Source organism: Pogonomyrmex barbatus, unplaced genomic scaffold (assembly GCF_055798465.1).
Source record: "Pogonomyrmex barbatus isolate J1 unplaced genomic scaffold, ASM5579846v1 scaffold17, whole genome shotgun sequence".
Lineage (NCBI taxonomy): Eukaryota > Metazoa > Arthropoda > Insecta > Hymenoptera > Formicidae > Pogonomyrmex > Pogonomyrmex barbatus.
Window position 1 is genome coordinate 2,718,386 of NW_028297113.1, and position 23,063 is coordinate 2,741,448.

The 23,063-nt window shown below is 37.9% G+C and overlaps 1 protein-coding gene across 25 annotated transcripts in view; it reads left to right on the forward strand.

Moving 5' to 3' along the window:
- trol (terribly reduced optic lobes) overlaps positions 1-23,063 on the forward strand; it is a 159,640-nt gene that overhangs the window by 42,563 nt on the left and 94,014 nt on the right. For 22 of the 25 annotated variants that reach the window (XM_089074592.1, XM_089074601.1, XM_089074595.1 and 19 more), the window contains exons 2-9: positions 8,906-9,071; positions 9,186-9,364; positions 9,623-9,791; positions 10,659-10,827; positions 10,909-11,069; positions 11,731-11,895; positions 12,828-13,079; positions 13,737-13,853. In XM_089074592.1, coding sequence (XP_088930718.1) covers positions 8,906-9,071; positions 9,186-9,364; positions 9,623-9,791; positions 10,659-10,827; positions 10,909-11,069; positions 11,731-11,895; positions 12,828-13,079; positions 13,737-13,853 — 1,378 coding nt within the window. The remainder of the gene's footprint in view (positions 1-8,905; positions 9,072-9,185; positions 9,365-9,622; positions 9,792-10,658; positions 10,828-10,908; positions 11,070-11,730; positions 11,896-12,827; positions 13,080-13,736; positions 13,854-23,063) is intronic. The other 3 variants (XM_089074593.1, XM_089074603.1, XM_089074606.1) reach the window with 3 other exon arrangements.

The window sequence follows — 23,063 nt, forward strand, 5'->3', positions numbered from 1 at the left end:
TGCGGAGGTTTAGCCGCTCGCTCCTTACAGCACATTTGCGCGCGCGCCAGCCGGCCGCGAGATCGCGAGAACGCTTCGGACACTATTTTCACAGAAAGCATATATGAACGCCCGTCAAAACACACATCGCCGATACAATCGTCCATGCTGCGGGCGGCCACCATCGATTAGATTTCGTCGACGAATTGCACCGTCGACGTCGGACGTTTCTCGCACGCGGGTTGGAACATTATTTAACGAAATCCGTATATGCGTTGCCGCGGCAAAAAATCGTACGATGAATATTTATTTCAATAAAGTCATTTATATGTGCGCCATGAGACTGTAAGGGGGAGGAATTGGAAATATGAGGGATTTCGTTCTGGTACGCTTCGAAGCAATTATTTTAGCGATAATATTTATTTCAGCGATAATTATTATTAGAATCAAGTTACTTAATACATCAGCATCAGATTAATGTTATGAACCAGATTCATGTATAGTTCGACACTTATGTTTAGTAACGCTTTTGAAAATTGGATGCTTGTTGATCAATTATTTAACATGAGAAACTTCATCGTAAATTTATATTATTGTCACGCCGTCACTTGAATTATTTGTCTCGCGATTAATTTTACGAATTGCTGCGAAACATCATTTTCAACTTCTCCCGTACAGGTCACACAGGATAGAACTCGTTCGACAATCGGTCGCATCGATGTATCATCGATACAATAAAAAAACTTCGATGAATCAAAACGTCGGCGCTAGTAAGTAAATACTATCGGACGAAGAAATACCGAGAAGGATACTAATTGGTATCAATTAATTGATAATCCGCGGCGATTACGCGGGAAAGCTTCTAATGTCTTAATGAAAGTTTCGCGCAAGACGTTTCTCGCCTCGAGCGAGATTAAGCGGCGCGGAATTGCGAAATCCGTCGATGTGGTTATCTTCAAGCCATCTTCGCCAAGATAAATGTAATGCGAGCGCAATTGCCTCTGGTGAGGCGTGCGAGGCGTGCGGGGGAGGGGGGGGAGAGAGAGAGAGAGAGAGAGAGAGCACGTGCGATGACTATGCTCGCTGCCGGTGCATCGCGGTTTAACGACTTAATAGAGTTAATGACCGTCGGATCGACTATCCTTAGAGGCCGGCCGGGGCAAACAAAAACGTGGAACGTGTTGCGTAAGCTAATTCACGTGAGAGCACGGGCTCGATGAACAAACGGGCGGCAGGCCGCCGATTGATTTCTCACGAGAGATTCATCGGCACGCATTAAGAGCTTCCCCGACTCCCTTTCGCCACACTTCCATAATTATCTGTCTCATTAGTCCACGATAGGATATGAACGTAGGCGCTTATTCTCGCCGGCGTTGTAATAGATATGTATATTCTGAAATTTCTTCGAGCGGAGAGTGCACTTTCTTTTCCCTGGAAATTTGGCGTCGACCTGAGGAAGACACGTGGACTCGATTATTTTGTCACGGATCTTGATATAAGAATATTCTACACCTACTGGTTCTACTTGAATTTCTCTTGTCTTAAATTAAGTAAAAGGGACAATATTTTATTATTTATATCGTTCGCCTAATTTGCAAATTTGATTCGAGTGATCTGTATATGTTACGTAAATTATACTGGAACAGAATTATTATTGCTTTATCCCTATAAAAGTTAATTAATTTTACAAGAAATTATTATTACTTCTTGAATTAGAATATTTTGCGTTAAATCGAATATTTATAACGGATCTGTATAATACTAGGTTAGAAGATAACAGCATTTTAAGGGTTAAACATTGCAAAACAAATCTCTGTGAATATAGTAGGGCTAGTCATGCAATTTACACCCCTCGCGAGCGGCGACACCAAAGTGACACTTAACGCACCCCTTTATAGGGAAAGGGAGTACGCGGCAGATCGTAATAGACGACATGAGCATGGGACGGTAAGTGGTAAGTGGAGTTCCGTAATTTGTTGAGACCACGCCACTCGTCGCTTCGGGTTTCATCGCTCGTGACGCCGCAGGAAAAACCGCTTAAAAGAAAAGAGTGAGAAAAGATAGCTGGACATCGATGAGTCAGACAAAAGATTTCGATTTTGAAATTGCTGAAAATATATGTAAATAAATTTGTTTTATTTAAACCAAAATAACATAAGTCAAATATTTTTATATAAAGTTTATATAATAAAAGTATTTAATAATAAAGGCATTATGCATTATAATTTTGACACAAATATGAAAGTGATTGAAATAGTTTTTCGATAAATGTGTTAATTTATAGTTTTAACATTTTGAAGTAAATTAAGTTTTTCCAGTAGAAAAACATATTGCAATAAATTGAACTAAAGTATTAAATAATTAGATTTCTATTAAAATTTAGAAATGAGATACAATTTATTATTAATTTATCAAATATCACTCCGATTCGTTAAATGACAAAGAGAGGAATGTTATATTAATACCAATATTTTATTATTTTTAGTTATTACAAGAATTATTTGCCAATCTATATCTCAAGAAAAATCGATAAAAGAGAGTTATGAAAAAGAGAATAACGTGTTGTGTACACATAATAACGAAGACAACGATCTAATTGAGGAAATCTAATTTCCTCTTTAATTTTATCTTGACTCTCCTCCAATGATCTCAGAGCTAATTTCGCAACATGTTCCTTAAAAAATTCTTTACGTTAAGACAATTTTTTTTTCAATGAAGCAGTTAACAAACATAGTCTGTGCAAGATACGTTCGCGTTCACGATAAATGTAATCGCATGTTGTTCTCGCGTTTATCACTTGGCAGACCTGAGAGGAGTAACTTAAAATTACAAATTAGCGTGCAGACGACTAAAAAAAATTGCTTCTTACTTGTAACGACGTTTATTCCCGACGGACATTTTACAATTATGGCATTACGTTTCCCACGTCGGGGATTTATCCCTATATAATAAGAATTGACAAGAAGAGACGGGGCTTTTCTGAGGAAGAATTGATATCTCGTCATTCGAAATCCTTCTCGCGAAGGGGGCTGTCGGTGAGACTGACTCTCCCTGAAAACTGGTTAATGCGCTTTTTCCGGTGTCGAGGGTTGACGTGCGAGTGGCAGACCGCAGCCCGCGGCTCCGTCGACCGTTGTGAGAGCGGACTTCGCGTTCTCCTCGGGAAATCGGACCGAGATGATTTCCGCAATTTCGCGGCCGTGGCCAAGAGAGGATTGAGGTATTTGGCCGAGCCGAGGAATTATTTGGCCGCGTTGTCCTGAAACGCGGGGATATGAAGGTTCATATAAGATGATCCTTACTTCGACGACCCCGACAACTCGGTGAACTCTTGTCTCGTCGGTATTGAGAATTAAGAGCGATTAGTTGTTAACATCTACTACGTACACACAAATTCTGTTTTTCATTCACTCATCCATGTGACGCACAATATATCAGATATATCAGATAGATAGGGTGTTTCTTTTATACTTCTGTATTTTAGCCTCCGTTTCGAAATCTGTTTTTTACTTCCGTTAAATTGCAAATGTGCAAATTATCGTCGCATATCTATAACAATTCGCGTCCGCGTTAATCGATCATCATTAAGAAAATCGCGTGGAAAATATTCTTTTCATTACAATTGGCTTTATATTATATTTAATTGGATCGGTAATACAAGTTTCTCATTATTTTCGAACAATCAACATATAAACGTGCTACGTAATAAATCGTCATGTAATGTTTCGTGCTATTTAACCGTTCGTTCGTCCCTCTCAGGTCGAAGGACCTCATTTCTCCGACGAGAGGCTGTTAAAATGCAAAGGCAAGGTGGAAGCACCCTCTCCTGTTCTTGCATCCTGGACGCAGATTCGGCGGGCGTGTGTGACCCTTCTTAGTATTCCGCACGACGGCGCTCTTCTTTTTCGCGCCACGATGCCACCTTTTTCCCCCCCATCTTCCTCTTTCCCACCGCCCCTTTATTCCACTCCATGTAACATGTTCTCCGCATTAATATAGCACGGCTTAAGACAAAGGACGATCGACCGACGTCCCGTCTCCTCTCCTTCCTCCTTCCTTCTCTCATCTCTACCCTTCTCCCGGTTTTTATCGACTCGCCCCTTTTCCTGCGTCATATCGCCATCCTCTTTCGCGCGCGTCCTGGAGAACACGAAAGGCTGGACGTATATATTCGTTAAGTCAAAGCCCCGAGAGAAGTCCCTCAAATTGGGGGGATTTCTTCTTTCCGACATGCCTGCCTGGTCTGCCTGCCTTACGCGAGACGTGCTGGATCTTGACCTTTGAGCACGTCTCGTCTTTTTTTTCGTCGTACGACATACTCTTCAACGCTAAATCATATAAAGCCGTCCTACATACGGATGTCGCAACTTTTGCAGTCAATTCAGCAAAGCCAGATGATTAATAGACATCTTATATCAACCGCATCAATAACAGCGCTATATTATGACTGGTCTATTAATAAACTTTATTATTCTATAATTACATTACATTTATCTGCTGCTACAAAATACTGCTAAAATCTTTTCAGGACTATTATAAAATATTAAAATTGTCCTATATATTTCATTTTTTTTTCCGTTCTCTCTACTAAAATATTATATTTTGTATTTTAAAAAAGAGCCAACTTTTTATTTTTGCGATATTATGTATTAAACATAAATGGGCTGTAAATTAATTATAGAACTGTTACATTTTTTTCTCTTCATATTATTATTATATGAGATTTGGTGATGATATATTACATTATGAATATGTTATAAAATAAAAAAACTTAATATTATAAAACTTAGTGTATGTGTATGAATTAATAACGTATTTGCAACATGTATATAAAGAAAAAATGTATTCAACGAAAACATATTCTCTTATTCTTGCAATAATAATTTTTTTAATTATTCTTTTTCATAGTAATCTTTAATTTTTTGTGCTAAAAATTTACAAATGTTGGTAAGTTGCTGATTATCTGCAGTACGCTTTGACCTGTAGATTGCAAGTGTTCCGATTACAAGACATATCAGTACGAAGTTTGAGGAAAAATTTAATATGATGATCATATTCATTTGCATGATCACGTTATATAATTATAATTGACATAACAACGAAAATGTACTGCTAAAAACATCTTTATTAGTCTGAAATTATATAAATAGGTCACATTTAGTCTTGCCACACAGAAATGAGAAAGATATGAAAAGAAAAAGAGAGAAAAAAGAAGAAAAATTTTTTACATTTTCAAAATTTGGGTCAAAATTATCACAAATTTGATGTCACACATCGAGTTTCTCTATAAGACACTCGCGAATTACTTGAAATTTCTATATTTTTGTTCGGCGCTAGGAACTGTTTAAATTTGTTATTTTAATTGATAGATATTGATTTCTTTTAAATACATTACACAGATATCGGAATCTATCCGATACCTTTCAATTTCTTGTCCGATCGTGACGAAAATCGTAGTTCTTCACTTTTTCAAAGCTGTTTCTGTTATCGGTGCGATTATGTAAAAAAGCCTTTTGGCTGGAGCCAATTGAAGGCACCGTGTAAGAGATATATATCTGTTATCTCGTGCACACGTCACACAGCGTGTGAGCAAACGAAGATAGCCTACATACGACGATTTGGTAACATGCTAGCAATTCAGAATTACATCAATGAGAGGAGAAATTAACGGCGAAAGTGCCGGTACTTTCAGAGATACTTATCGAGACTCTTGTCAAAATATCGCAGTGCATTTGCGATATTTCGGCATCTAAAAATTGGACAAAAAACATATAAACAAAGAGATGCGCCGTGTTACATATTTAACATTAAGTATTACATAACCACAAGTGATTAAATCGAAAATTGCCAATTTCTGAAAATTCGCGTTCTCAAGATTATTATTTCTGCTATCGATTTTCACGTTTTCTCTTGCGCATTACCTTGTATAGTCATCGGCGCTCCGCAATATCCCATGTGCGGTTTGAGGCGACCGCATATGGCAACGAAAGTTTTTGCGTAATTGCGAAATACACCATCCCGCCGAGTCATTCCCACCGGAATGCATTATTCGAATCACCAAGGTGAGGTCAGGCTCGTTAAGTGGGCGGGGGAGGCGGGGAGGGGGGGGGAGGGAAAGGAAGGAAAGGGAGAGAAAAAAAAAATGAAAATGAGAAGGTTGACTGAGCATCTTACGTCTCCGTCGCGTCTCCGGCAACTTTGCCATCTTAAAGCCCTCCGAAGTTCTCCAGTCCTGTTCGACGCAGGACGAATTTCCTACGGCTACTTAACCTGCGGCAACACGTATTTCCCATGCATTTTAAGGATTTCGGACTATAGGGGCGGTGTTTTGTCGAAGTATGAGCACGTAGTTGCCGTGAAAGGATCATAGAGTGGACTTAGCTGCGGAATCCCGTGTAAAACTTGCCCAGAATAACAAAGTTCCGCGTCTCGGGGCACACCCGATGCCCCTCTGCGGCCTCCTCATCGCGGTCAGACTCTTTATTTTTCCCGAACAGCCCCATTATGATGTCCGATGATCTCGATTTTATACTCTCGTTAGCGCCTCATAGCCGTGCGAGAATCTCCTGCGTCGATTGCGTTTAATTTATTTATTGCAGAAATTTAAGTAAGCAAGTGAAAAACGTGGTACGAGTCGATTCGCGAAACGATACGATCGTGAAGGGAAAAAAATAAGAAAGAAGTTTGAGCCTTTAACTTGAACATACAGATAAATAATATATATAGTAAATATATATATATTTAACATTTTATTTAATATTCCTTTCAATTAGATGGGAGCGATTTTTATTCATTCGTGTTTTATTGATTTCTGTTAAGTTTGTCGAAGTATCCGGAATGAATGGATATCTCGTTTTTTTTTTTTTTTTTTTTTTTCGCTAATTCATTTCCATTTTTCAATTTATGAAATGTGTAACGCTTAATGCGATAACCGATAATAACAAACGTGCGGGAACGCCGCTTAAGGGATAGTTTAGACGCGAAATTGTCTGTAATGAAAACCGCGTGTGCGAACAACGCACCGACCGTTTTCTGGCAGGATGTGTCGCGCATCATGGTCGTTATTATCGCGATCTAAAATGGTCCCCCCTCGCAGTGCGTTTTATCTGCGTCCCGCTAAGCCCGGACTTCCGCAATGTCGAAACAACGAGCGCGCCGGGTGTTGTCGCGTTTCTTGACTCGCGCGTTCGCGGCTGTTAACGCTCGAGAAACACATTCAACGAACAACGCCCGGGCGCCTGCACACACACACACACACACAAGCGATGAAGATCCGAAATAAAGAAATTAATTAACGTGGAATTAGAAAAAAATCGAATACGTACGTTGCGTCTTTCCCCCCCAGCGGGATGACGGTTTTGCTCGAAAGAGAGATCGTTGGATCGTTTTCGCAGCGGCGGTTGCAACTGCAGTTGCAACGAACGCGGATTAATAAACACGCCGCCGTGTCGTTAGCCTCATTAAAACCGAGTTCAAAGTTACGTCATAACGTATACACGCCGCCGTGCTCGCGCCTGCATTTCGACGGCGTGTGCACGTACGGAGGGAATCCGGAGAGCTCGCGTGTAGGTGCGCGGATGCTGCACGCGAATCTTTAAATGATACTCGCCATGTAAATGTGCGACCGTAATAATACGTCTCGTCTGGCGCGATTTAAGCTTCATTACCGGTGCACGAGGTGCTCTCATGCAGGAAGACACGATATTTCCGCTCACGTGCTGCAGTGTCATGCACTTTGTGCGCGTGACGAAAACGACACACCTGCCTTGTTTGTCCCGTACAAATCACTCCGTTGAAAGGAAATCCCGCTAAATCTTAATTTATCTTTAACAAAGAGAACAAAGAGAAAAATAACTTTAATTTATTCTTAATTTTTATTAAGAAAATAAAATAGAATTTTGTATTACAAAAATACAAAATTGTATTATAAAAATTAAATAAATCCTTCATCCTATGGAAAGAAAAAGAATTTTAAATTGCAAAATGAATGAATCTGAATGAATAAAAAAATTACAGTTACAAAAATTGGGACAGGATCTCTTATTAGTTCAGCTTCTATAGCTGAACCGTCACCTCGCGAGCGTGAGGAGGCAAATGTAACGACGAAGGAATTTATTAATGTGACGTATTCGCTAATCGATCGTCGTTTTACTTTTTTCTCGCACGTAAGAAACGCACGTAGGGTAGCACCACCCGGTGTATTATTCATACTTATGCTGTAACGGCAGCACGCTTGCATAACCGGGCGGGTTGTACGTAACCCGGGGATCGTCAGGTATTCGCCCATAACGATACGTTATTCCGGTTGGCTCCTCCGGCTTATACCTACCACCGGTACGGTACGCCGGTTCTCCATTTTCATCCCGCACGAGCGACGTCATTGACCCGCGCGCTCGAATCCTGGGCAGTTTGCCGGTCGCGCGGTTCTTACGGAATCACGACGCGCCGCTACCGGCAGAATGGCCCGACGATCCTGAATTTATATCGTGTGTTTAGGTGAGAATTGGTTCTTTATGAGGGACACATGAGGATACTCAGTGATACACACGCCCGATGGCCTTTCACACGTACGTGCCGCCACTGCCACGCGCGCGCGCGGTCACATGTGTGGTTATCTGGTGGCAGATTCTTGAGCACCCGATGAGATAGTGACTTATGCATTTGTCATAAGAAACATTGTAACAAATGCAAAGAATATTTTTCGAAATCGTTCGTAATACGAGAGAGAGCGGGGTTCTTGGATTTTACATTTTGTAAAAAACTTTAGGAATTTATGCGTATCCGTAAAGACAATTAATAAATAGAGTAAAATTAGAGGGATTATTGTTACATTTATTTATAATTAATTGTTATCAATAAAAGAACAATTATTAGTTTGTCATAATGAATCTTTCATTGATATGACATTTTTTTGGACATTTTTCAGGATGATGATCTGATTTTCGATCCAGAAGGCAAACAAATTGCGGCTCAAGTACCGTTGATCGAAACGCATCAAGATGATTCCTTTTTTCACAGAATAAAGAGAGGACTTTTTGACTTTTTTGTCTCATCATCCACGACCACGACCACGACTACGCAAGCACCACCAGGTATTAATTCTCTCTTATGTATAATTAGAGAAAACTATATCTTTTTCTTCTCTGTCGCTTACTTCTTTTTTAGTTACGTCATTGCTCACTTTTTCAATTGTCTTTTTCTAATAGACCAAACAGAAGAAGAGGATGACGAGAATCAAAATCAAGATATTGACCAATCGGTCATCTCAAATGAAGGAAATCACACTCTCGATCATCCCGAAGTGCCAAATGTCAAAGCGAGTATCGGTGGCATCGAAAGATTAACTCTCGAAAAGAACGAGGATAATAACGAAGTGGATGACGAGGTATGGAAGCATTTACTTTTAACTTTTCATCAGTCTGTCATATTTAATTAAATCATACAAATATTTCTCATTTAAAGGATGAATAATTTAAAAAAAAATAAATCTTTGCAGGAGAATAATATAACTAAATATATATATAATTAAACATGGATAATTTAAACATGCTTCGTAATGCTTTTTAATCTTCAGTTATAATACTTATTCCTTATATAAATATATGTTGCACAAAAATATCATTTATCAATTACATCTTTACAGCAGGAAAATGAAATCAGCAATACCGCAGAAAGTCAAAGAATACCAATAACATACGGAAATAGCGATGACGAAGATTTGGCTGGTTCAGGAGAGATCGAAGGCAGCGCAGGCGAAGTGGGCTATCCTCCAAGTACAGGAAATCAACATCGAAACACTGATGGCAAAGCACGTAAGTCTCTAATTCTTTATTGAATCGCAACTTTACTCATTAAAAAATATGTAAAAAATTGAAAAAGAATAAAATTAAAATTAATTCATTATTTGTCTCTTTGTCTTTCTAAAAGAGATAATGCATTTGTTAAACCTTAATTAATTTAAACATTAATAGAATAACGTTTTGTAATATAATAATTATAGTAGATGGTAGTTTTCTAAGCAGTATGTGATAAGACAAGAATAATTAAGATCGTCGTACCAATTTATTTGTTACATAAATTTTCATCGATCAAAATCAGAAAAATTTCTTAAAATATTTTTTTAATCTTGAAACGAAAGATTGGCAGCTTTTTATTAAAATGTATCATTTATTTTACACGACAAAAATATTTCCAATAAAGAAGTATTCGTGTATATGTTGACTTATATTGCCAGAGTTATATTATAGAAATTCAATATCAAAATCTATTTGAATCTATTTAAATCTATTTAAATTTTTTATAAATTATGCTATATTCTCTCTCGTAATAAAAATATTTTCTTAAAAATAAAATTAGGTCATGTTACTTGAATATATTTTTATTTTCAATATGAATGCTCTTCTTTCTAAAACATATTAAAAAAATCTTATCAATCTTATCAATATTTTTAAAAGTAATAGCTAAATTTTTTTTATTTTATTTTTTATGTTCACTGAATTATTAGACATATTATTGTAACATCAAAGACTTAGTTAGTAGATTAATTTTATAAAATAAACAAGAGCACAGTAAAATAAAAAGTTTGGCTAAAAATAATATTTAAATTTAAAAATATTATAAAAGATAATATTTTTTAAGAAATTGATTATTTATTACTAACTAATATCTTTATCTTACAGGATTCTATCGAATAACGTTGACGGTTGTCGAGCCTTATAGACGAGAGTATTCTGACAGAAACAGTCCCGAATACCGAGAGTTGAGCGGCAATCTCACACATGCCGTCGAGAATTTGTACAATCGTCACATTCCAGGATACAATCATTTTGCCAGCGTCGTCAAAATATCGTAAGTATGACCAATCCGTTTCCATCTTGATTCTTCACGTCGCCCCTTCGTTCAGTCTAATAATTTAAATTTCGCTTCCAGGCCAACAACCGACGCTTTTACGTCACAAGTTACCCTAGACATTGGTTCGACGTTCACGGACGAGCTCGAGGTGCGTGCCATCCTAGAGCAACAGCTGCAGTATCATTCCTTGGGCAGCATCCAAGTAGGTCCGGAGGGATTCACGTTCAGGATATTCCAAGGTATTTCCATCTTGGATGGCTACCGCTAACGACTGGAAATGATCGATTTCACGTTGGAGCTTTCGAAACTAAACTTCGTAATTCGTTCAGCTTTCCCTGATGCTGCAAGCTGGAGAAAAGTCCGAATATAGCGAGACCTAGTGCGAAGCCTTAGTGAATATCGAACGGTCGACTGCTCAACGAAGGATTGATTAATGGTTGTGTGTAGAAAAAAAATTACGACAATCGAGAAGACGATGTGTCTAGTATCGAAAAAGTTGAAATCGATCATTTTAATCGTAAAATCGTGAAATCGCATCGATTTCGGCATGCTTAGATTATTAGAACGTTGTTAGGAATAGACGTGCACGAGGAACGCAATTTTTCGCTTTTAGATGCAAGCCTCATTCAAAGTTTTACAATCTTTAGTCAGATTTTTCTGTATTTTTTATTCGATTTTTATTAAGTTTATTATTATTAGTTTATAAATTTATTTTAACTTATTAAGTTTAATTTCGTTTTAATTTTAATTTATTTCTTGATTAAATTTCTGTTCTCATTCTTGTTTTCCTTTTTTTTTTTCAATCTTTTTTCAAATGAACACTGATTGACGTCACGGTCTATTTGTTTCGCCTACTCTCGATGAATATACATAAACACGACACACGACACCCGAATGCAGGAGACAAGGACACAGAGCCGGAATGCGATCAAACAGCCGAATTAAGGTGCAGAAGTGGCGAATGCGTGCCTCTAGAATCTCGCTGCGATGGCATATTACAGTGTAATGATGGTTCCGATGAGGACAATTGTCCGACAGATTCGTCAAACAAGACAGAGGACAGAGGTAAGTATACAAGATTTGATTTTGAAAAGGAATAGAAAGCTGTACATAATGTTACTTCGTTGTTTATAGCTTATATCTGTAAAAATCGCATAATTCTCTTCCTCTCCTGATTAACAAAGGTCACAATGTAATCTATATATACGGGATGGATCGTTTATTATTTCAATCTTCTAACTGCACTAATTTATAACAAAATATTGCATTTACATAAATGCATCTTTATATCTTTAAATATCTTGAAGATCCAACTCTCTTCTTTCTCTCTTTCTGTATTATATTTTCCTGTATTATATTTTCTGTCATCATTTCAACTTTCATTTAGTCTATCTTCCGATATTTTAACTTTGTTTAGATAAGAAAATGCAATTAATTATTATAATTAATTTATTTTTTAGTATAATTTATAAAAATACAGTAATAATCTATGGAAGATAAATCTATACAGAGAATTAAAATGTAGAATGTAATGTAAACCAAATTTATTTCGATAAAAATATTCTTACTTAAAAATTATGATATATGATATGCTTTTTAACTTTGTTTAGATAAGAAAATACAATTAATTATAAATTTATTTTTTAATATAATTTATAAAAATGCAATAATAATCTATGGAAGAGAGATCTGTACAGAGAATTGAATTAAAATATATAATGTAATATAAGCAAAATTTATTTCGATAAAAATATTCTTACAAAAATTATCAATACAATATTTTAAAAAGTAAATTTTTCTTTTTTCTTTATATATTTTGTGGAACGTTCAAGCAATATTAGTAAAACCAAAATGACTAAGAGACCTAAAAGAAAGTGGTATCACTTCGTCGGTTTCACCTTATTATTCGCCTAATTCGCTTTTTACTAACACGCGTGCGACATGACATACGTGTCACAATCTCGATATTGAAACCACGTTGATTAACGAAACAACAGATTTTGTGCACGTCACCCTGACACCGCAACATCGTACAAACCTATTCGAAGTGTCCGAGGTAAAACCGGAGATATCGGACTTCGATGATAGGGAGGACGAGGAATCCACGCTGAGGTCGTCTTCGGATAAATGTCGCGCCGACGACACGGTACGCTGTCAAGATGGCAGTCGTTTCATTTGTTCGGTGCAGGAGTGCGACGGCGTTCCGGATTGCGATGACGGTGGTGACGAGGTCGACTGCCCGCATCCAGGTACAGGTTGAGCCGGTTGATCTCCGCCGAGGATGGGGATTAACGCTGAAAGTCGGCGCGATCTAGAAGAACCGCGATTTTCGCCGTTTTAACGGATATGTGATTTAAGAAAGAAATGAAGGAAAAGTTTTAAAGTTATTAGAAGAAACTTTTGAATTTTTTATCTCGATAAAAATTCGTTAAAATATTCGTTAAAATAACGGTTCTTCCAGTTAAATGTGTGTTTAATTCTCTTTGCATTTTGAATGTATGTATAAATGTGCATGAATATATATGTATAAGCTTCTCTTATATGACTCCTTTTATATATAATTAATAATATAGCAGTGTACATTATTATGCATACATTATAAGACATGTTTAGAAACTTCCAATCATATGTTTCATCATCTATAAGTGTTCTGTAAAAATGTACATATGTTACTAGAATTTGTAAACTTTTGTTCACACAATGCATGTAATGTATTACAATGCACGTAATGTGTAACGAGAATAAGATGTGTTCATTTTTCTAACGCTTTTTATCTTTAAAGATAAATTTTATATTTTTGCGAATATATATGTAGTTTTTCAAGTTTAAAAGCTATGAAATAATCATAAAGAAATTAAAACAGTTTCACAAAACACTGCGAAAATGCAATGCAATTCATTTTGCAGGCTGCAGTGCTGGCGAATTCGCATGCGACGTAAATAGATGCATTTTGGACTCTCAGCGATGCAACTTTGTGGAAGACTGCCAAGATGGTAGCGACGAACATGATTGCAAATATCCAGGTAAGTACGTCGATTTTTTTATAATATAGTAATTATATATTTATAAATATAGTAATTATATATAAATATAGTAATTATATATTTTCAAAAATAAATCTGGTATTATTTCATACTTGACACGTATACTTTTAAACGTATACTTTTGGAAATAAACCATAGAGATTTTAATCTATTCGCATAAAACGCTTTTTTTTTTGACCTCGTTAAAAACTACGCCATCTATTTAATTTTACTTTGCCCATTTAATATGAAATACTTCATATGTTTTCATAACTTCGTATGTTTAGCTTTATTTAGCTAGCTTCTATAGAGAATGTCAATTAAAGCCTCTGAAAAAATATATATATAGAAAAATTGCGATATTCAACTTGATCGTCCGTCTTGATTTTGCAAAATCTCGGTTTTACCGACCGCATGATAACACGCAATCATCCTCCGTACGCCCTGTATTTTACCTACGACCGTTAGTTTATCAGTCTGGAGGAAGACTTCAGTGTGGATGATACAGACCAGTTACCTGTTCTACCGACTCCCGAGGGATCGATACGGCCGTCGTCGGTCCCTCGGTACCTTTTTCCATCCCGTTGGAATTTCGCTTATCAGGATCGACGGTTTATCGGCGACGCGTTCTCGTCTCGACGCACTGACATTAATTCAAATCGGTCTGTCCCTCGTCTAACCGTGGACGTTGGTACAAATTTCCGGCGACGTGTACCCTTCGTCAACGGCGAGGCGAATCCCTAAGCAGCGACGGAAGCTGCAGTTTTTTCCGTCAGAAAAATAAGGTCAGATGGGGAGGAAGCCGGCGCGGAACCGGTACGTACCTACTGAATATTCAAAGCTCAAGAGCTTTTTCTCCTGGCTCCTCTACGACACCACCCCGCGCGCCCCTCGGTCTTTTTTCCCCGCAGTTTCCTCCGGCTCGAGTGGAGGACGATCGTGGTCAACAACGTGGAAGCGCCGGATACCGGCCGGCGTTGTAAAGCCCGCCCGATTGCGGCCACACGTACGGCGCTTTGTTGCGCGAAAGCCAGCTTAATTAGACAGCCGCGCGCGTTCGGGGCTAAATTAGCTCAGTAGTATCGGCTCGGCCCGTGATATTCCTGCGTCCTCTTCTCGCGGAAAACGCGAAAAGAAGATCGCAATCATGCGTTCGCGTTACTTGATTAACGCCTACTAACTTGTAACTACTGTTTCAGCATCGCTACTATTTTTTTCCTTTTTTTTAACTAAAACTTTGACTGACAATTGTGACGGATCTGTCACAACTATCTGGAACCGATTTGATCCTCTTTGAAATAAATGCAAAATAAGAGACACCAATTTTTTTCATAATCAAATTGTTTCTGTCCAATTTGAGATTTAAGAGGCGAAACGAGCTTTCAAAGCTAAAACGAAACGCGCGATGAGATATATAGAAAAATATTGTAGACAAACGTTTTTTTTATTTACTTTATAACTGTGTATTTTAGATCGTTTTTTAAAAATTTAATGTTTTTTAAAATATCTCATCCTCCATTATTATTTTTATGAAATTTAAATTTCTTTGAAAAACAAAAATTAAACAGAATTTTGCCAAATTCAACTGTATATAATAAAATTATTTTACAAAATTTTAGAGATATAGACCCATTTAAAAACATGTACACTTACATCTATGTTACATAGCAGTTACATTCCTGGTTTAGTGGGGAGAGATAAGTTGAAAAATTTTAAAATAATAATATGGAGAATGCGGGTTTTGAAAAATATTTGAAAAATTTAAACAAACAGTTATAAAATACATAAAAAATCATAAAAGTTTTCTCTAAAACTTCTTTCTATATATCTCACTTCTTTCTATATATCTCACCTAATAATTAATTGGGATCAAGTACTTGACTTGAAGGGTTGTTTAAAAAAATACATGTCTTTCTTAGATCTTTGTGTTTAAGAATATATTTTCGGAAAAATCAAATTGATTCCGGACAGTTATATCAGATCCTTTGTGAGTACAAAATCTTTTATTATAGATAACCAAATAGGTATGTCAAAATAATTTAATTAGTTTATTTAAAATATAATTTAATTTTAATTTGAATATCCCGAAATACAATCACGATCTATTTATAATGATATTTCGCGTAACGGCAAAAAATTCCAGCTAATGATTCCCGAGATTTATACAATGTGCATAACGAATCGACGGCACACATTTGGCGCGTACGACAAAACATAGCATTCTATATCGAAACTTGTATTTTTCGTCATTATCGAGATTTCACAATTATCCCCTATTCAAAATGAACAATTCACAATCACGAGAGCACTCGGAGCACTGTTCTCCGACAGGTAGATGCCTGCCAACGAATAATTCCGTCTCTGTCGGAGCCGGAGTCGCTTGATCGGGAAGATCTTGCTCTCGGCTAATCTAAATCGAAGAAGCATCGTGCGTGCACCCGATCATTGCGATCCTGCGATTTCCGCATCGCGGGCATCGCGGGCATCGCGGGCATGACGGAATAATCGGTGAAATCGGTTAAAACCCGTATTGTATACGCATCCGCGCGCGCGCGCACGCGCGTGTTCGCGCCGTTACTTCCGTCCTCGTAGCTCGCGCGCCCCGCACGGAGAGGAGAAAAAGAGCAGGAACAAATTGAGGAACGGCTTCCCGCTATTTCCGTTAATCGTCCGAACCGGCGGCGAACTGGGGCAGCGCGCGCTCGCGGCGCGCGGTGCTGGCTCGCGCGATCGAAGGATATAATCCTGCGAAGGCCGATCGTAAATCAAGCCACCGTGCACGCTCTCCGCGTACATCCGCGCTCTCATCATTTAAACGTCTCATGGTTAGCGGATATCTCCCAAGCGGTCTTCCGGCAGGCCTTTTCTATCCCTCCGAGACGACGAGGCGCGGGGGGGGGGGGGGGCTCGCGCGCGGGTAGGACGAGGGACTGGCACGGGACACGGGGGGGTGGGGGAGAAGGGGGGGGGGACATATCGTCGAAGCACCGCTTCACATAAATATCCGCAGACACGCAGGTCGCGAGCCCGGCAAGAAGAGCGCTTTTACTTGCTCCCGGTAATCGCGATGTGCATGCTTAATCAATATTCAAGTATTCAGCCGTGAGGCACGGAGGGGGGAGGGAAGGATCGTAGCTTTCTTTCTGCCTCTTCCTCCCCCTTCTCTCTGTCTTTCTCTCTCTTTTTCTCTTTCTTCGTTTCTCTTTTTTCTTTCCTCACTTGATTCACCCCTCCGCTTCCACCCCTCTCTCTCTCTCGAGTAGGATTGCGCATAACTAGTTTCGTGTCCCCGGTGCTCTCCCTCGCGCCAGCGATATGCCCCCTCGGACAATTATGAATCCCGTTGAGTCGGGGGAGAGGGATGAGATGACTAGCGGCAACGATAGGGCATAGAGGGCAGATGGTAGACGAGCACCCTGTCATGGGAGGAGGGTAGAACAGAAAGAGAGAGGGGAGAGAACTTGCACGCTAGGCACCGCCACGACAAACGTCAACCCCTGTCGTCCTCAAACATTATTCAGGTGCGTCTTCAGCGCGCGTATATAGGCTGGCCGGCTTAAATGTCTGCAACGATACATTCTTAAGCAACAACGAACGTCGGAAAAGTGACGGACGCAAAAAAACATGATGGAATTTCAACATAAGCTCTTCGCTGATAAACTGCAACTATCGTGTCTCTCTCATACATTGTATCTCATTTACATATCTGTAAATATTGCAAAAGTATTCTATTTTTCTCCGAACAAAACGTGTTTAGATCAGGTTTACCTTCTTTACTTTAAAACGTTCCCATAGAAAGAATCACAAACCAGACACGTTTTATCAAAATGGCAATTATTAGTAAGTGGTTCTAACAAGCGTATTAACGCTTCATAAATAATCTTTTTTGTTGCACACATCATCATTAACATAAATTAGTATTATTCTTAAAGATTTTGATAAATTTATAACAAATTTATCTCGAAAAAAGTGACAATGTCAAATACATTTCAAATGTCTTGTATCTAACAGACATAATAATAACTTTAAATAGTTATAATGATTAATAATTATTTTACTAATAATTATTTTAATAATTATTTTACATAATAATAATATTAAAATTTATTATTTAATAATAGATAAAATTAAAATTTAAAATATTTTTCTACGCTGTCGAAATATTTTTGTATTAATCTGAATTACTGTGCGCATGCTATAGACTCGATACCGTTCGCGATATTTCTTGGCAAAGACATTCACGACATTGCTTTTACAACATAGCGCGATGCATTCGTTATCGGAAGTATAGCGATGGAAGTCGGTAGTTTCAGAAGAGGCCTTCTCGTGCCTCGCGATGGAGACTCCCTGCTCTCCTTTGTAGCCACGTCAAACGAGACCAAATACTGTTATTGCACTTATAGATGTTAATATTCGGACGATATTTCTGTCGTAAATATCGAGAGTAAATATCTTAAGTGCAGAATTTGTAACCGGTCGTACCAGTGTCGCGGTCACGAGTTTAATCGAGAAATTAACAAAGTAAGTATCTTCTTTCCATATACATATCGCGATATTATGATTTATAAAAAAAAAAAAAAAAAAGTGAAGTCTATCCAGTCTTATGCGTGACGTAGATATAAATATGAAACGAGGCTTAAGCTTAAGTTAGCGCAGCGCGATAAAAGACGACGGTAATAGTTCGTAATGGCAGGCTGTGCCTTCGGACGTTTGATGCTTGTCCGATTATAAGCCGACACTGGCGTGTGTCGTACGACCATTAGGGTTTACGCGAGACTCTCTCTTTTGCATGTCATTACATCTTAACGCCTCCACCGGCTAGCGCAAACACACGAGCGCAACCGCGAACGTGTCCGGCCTGCGAAAATTTATTGCTAACCCCGTCCGTCCGAAGAACGACCGCAAAAAGAAGTTCACCCGGCTAATGCGAGTCGACCGTATCTGAAAGTATTCGCTATCACTTCGCTTCACTTCACTTCTGCATACGTTTTCGACTTGTCGAGTTGTATCTCCAGTTTCTAACGGCGAAGCCAAAAATTTAGAACACTTGACATTTCGCAACGTGCATATAAATCTTAATAAATTTAAGAGGTTTAACTTGCAAATTATATTATTTCTCCGTTCTGTCGCCTTCTCGGCTGTAAGGCTGAAGTGCAAATAAATTCTATTCTGTTTCTCATTTCTGTAAAAAACGTAATTATTGATTAATTTTTACAAATCGCATCAAGTCTCTGTTTAATTTATTTAATAATTTTAGTCTACAGATGTATGAGTATAGTTTTTTATATATTTTATTTTATATATTTTATTTTTATATATTTTTTATATATTTTATTTATTTTATATTATACTTTTGTTTTAGGTAGTTATGAATTTTGAATTATTTAAAAAAAAACATGTTAATTATTTGTTCCGTTAATATATCTCGCGCTGAGAGATATTGGAGATTTTATTACAATTAATGTTTTATTTATATTGAAGAAGCTAAATACATAAAAGTAAAAGATGTACGTTGATAAATTATATTGTCGGCGTTGGCATTGATCGATACAACTACTTAGAATAAATAATGATATTTGTTCATTCAGATCATTAAACGTAATTACAGTATTATATTCTAACAACGTTATCTACATGCGTAAAGAAAAAATTTTGATCCTAGGAAAGGATGATTAAAGTCGCAATATTAAAGTCGCGAGAAGCTGTATTTATATAATGTCCATAAGTCCATAAAGTTTAAAATTAAATTGTATTAAAATTTTTTATGGAGAACACAGAGTTTGCTTTAATGCCGGATGATAATTAACTAACGCGATGAAATTGTGGCAACTGGCGCGCTAACCGTTTTTTTTATAACGCGATAGTTCTGGGACAAACAATAGATTCCTGCGCCGCAAAAACGTTATCCTCATACGTAGTCGGTCCGACATTTACATCGCTGCATTTTTCACGAACGAAGTGCAGTTGCGCGTTTTACACGCGGGCAAAAACTGCAACCAAGTCAAAACCGCCTTCCATCGTCCCGACGTATTAGAAATGTATTCCTAGAGTCTCTAATTGAAAATGGTTTTTTTATCAGTTTTAAAACGACGGTTTAAATAGACACCGCCGGGAAAAGGATAACGACGTAATCTCCCCAATCGAAAGACAAAAGGGGACAAAAGAGAACTTCTGATTTTGCGCAAATTTTAACGTTTGCAAACGTTTTTTTTAACGTTTATCCCTTTTTTCCCCTTCGTTTTGCGGCAATAAAAAGGGACATCAGTCATAGTGACGTCCGTCCGAATGATGGAGCTTATACAAGCAACACGCGTAATAGTAATACGCGCGCGGCGAATGCATGTTCGATCCTATCAATGGCATGGTATCAACGTTGGAGCTTCGTGCCAGGTGGATAACGGTTGTATAAAGGTTGTCCCTGTTGCATGCCGTTGTTGCATACCGTCCATGTGGATCCACGCCGTTGCGCCGATCGCATCTTCGCGGCGTAGAGTCACAACATTACGATCCAGGGACATTCATCCGTTCGTTTACACTTTCGAGACAAGCGCGGCCTCGAACGACGGCGAAAAACGAGCTCGGCACACGCCGTGGAGCTTCTCTAATTGACCACTCGCATGCAGCATACGGTAGCCGTAAAGCTGCAAAATGTTGTATCAATTTATTTCTTCGCTCCTTCTTTATTTTACCTCCGTCTTCAGCGCGGTTAAGCGCCGGTGCGTGCCCGTAATTACTTATCGGCGACATACATCAAATAGCAAACCGGACGTTTCATTCTGCCAACAGAGACGGCTCTGTTCTCAAATCTTAAACGCGAAATCGCAAATCGCGCGAAATTGGTCGCATCTCGCGTCTCGATCAGGACCGACTGAGCCGTGAAGAAATAATGCCCGGGCTATTATTTCTTCCCGAACTCTCCCCTTCCCGCGATTTGCGATTTTATAATGAAAAATGTTTAATTTATTTTCGATTAAAATATTCATGAGTCGCGATGCAATATCGATGTGTTTTGAAACCCGCGCCGTCTCTCGCTTATGGGTAATATAAAAAAATTGATCTGATTTTTATTGTATGTATTCGTAATGGATACACAACATATTTGCAGATATTTTATTATAGACGGGACGAAAACGTACTATGACATTCTCGCGCGCATCGTTAAATGCATCGATCCCTATACGATAGGTCCGTATTATTCAGCTGATTTTCTATATTCGCCGTGAGCCGAAGTCGCGATCCGCTTCGTACATTATTGGAGCAAACATATTGATTGGAATGTCTTATTAGCGTGATCAAGTATTGAATGGCGCGTATTGGTATAGGAAAAATAAACAGATCTCTGTAACGGGTTAATATTTCAACGTTGCGCTTTCACAGGAGGAACTTTTATTATTATTATTTCCACACTCCTATTTCCTATGTATGTGTGCTCACGTGATGTCGGCGTTGATATGGAATACAGGCAACGAATGAATTTAGCATGCCTACTTTAGATCGGATGACGCCTACGCCTACGGGACGTATTCCATTTGTGAGGGATAAATGACATAACATGTGCTGAGTGACTTAACTGAATAGAAGATGAGCGATTGTATGAAGTTGTGTCCCTGTTCCCAAGTTTAGTCATTTCCACGCGTAATATCAATGACTCGACGCGTGGCGGTGACGCGTTTTACACGTTTACAATAATACCTTCGCAATTTGTGTCTTGGCACGCGGGTGATGAATTAATTCGTTCCCTTGGTTAAGTTACACCGGCAGTCTTGAGTGTAAACTAACTCTGATAGCTCGACGTGTCGTTCTAGTTTTAATTATTACCATATGCAATATCATATGCATATCGAATCTACTGTAAATTTATTAAAAAATATATGTAACCGATATTGGAAATATATTCGGAAATATTTTTGAAGAAGAAAGGAAAGAAAAAGAAGAAAACAAAAAGAGAAAGGAAAAAGGGGAGAAGAAAAAAATTTTTTACTCACATGAGATAAGAATGAGGTGTGTCAAAGATGATAAAGTTTTATCAGAACGATAATTGTTCGTATACTTACATAAATTTTTAATAATATTTCGCTTTTACATCTTAAATAAATAATGATCTCAAGAAATAGATCTCAATAAAAATATGAATAATATATGAATATATGAAACAATAATATATGAAACAGTAAATATATGAAACAAATAATGTTTAAATAAAAGTACATAAACATAAATATCTGAATAAAAATCGTCTCGTATGAATTATAGATAAAGAAAATGAGGGAGAAAGTAACCAAGTCTAGCGTCAGATAAATCCATAATTTTACGCGTATTTTTTTACTGTTTTTCAAGTACATGAATAATTTGTTTGCTTCACCGAAGTTTTTTCATATCATTTATATGCGGAACTGATCGTGACAAGTATATTCGTATGACAACCTAATAAAAGGATTAACGTTTGTGTCGTTTTCAGAAAAAAGCGTGTTCCGAAACATTTACATCTCTCGCTTGAAAAATTTCTGAAAATTTTCTGCAAACTAATCTTTCGCGAAAGATCACGTGGTTCTGAAATGTGCTTGAAAGGCTGAATATTCAGTAGTCGTAACATTTTCCGAAGTTTCGGTCACTGCAGGAGACGGCTATTTGTGATCCAGAATAGTTGGAGCCTTTAAACGGCAACATTTACCGTAACTATTTTCAATTGTCGAGCATAAAATATTTATTCACCGAAAATCTCAAGTCTGAAGGCGATCTTACAATTTCAATCGATAAATTCCTTTATGATGCGTGCAAACAATTAATGAAGAAAACATGTCGTTATTTCCGTATCTGTATTGGAGTCGCGAGGTAATCTAATTTTTACTTATTTTTCCCATATGGCGAGTATGAATGGTAGAGGCATTAATTATGTCAGCTCCGCCCACGTGCTTTGCAAGCCCGACATATTTGGAATCAAACTACTTGAAGATCTGGACATACAGACGGAAAGACAGATACACATTTCCTAACTTATCAATTTCCATTACGGCCGCGTGCGAACGTCGCTCCCGGTCGTGACAGATGGTTCTAATGTATGCAAAAGGTATCGTAAAATTTAGTACTTCTCTCATGGAACACGTATAAATTTTAAATATACCTGATAGTAACATGCGCACATCTTCGGCTGAATATAAAAGCTTTTACGCCTTCTGAAAATTTAACGCAAATTTAAACTTAAAAAAAGAG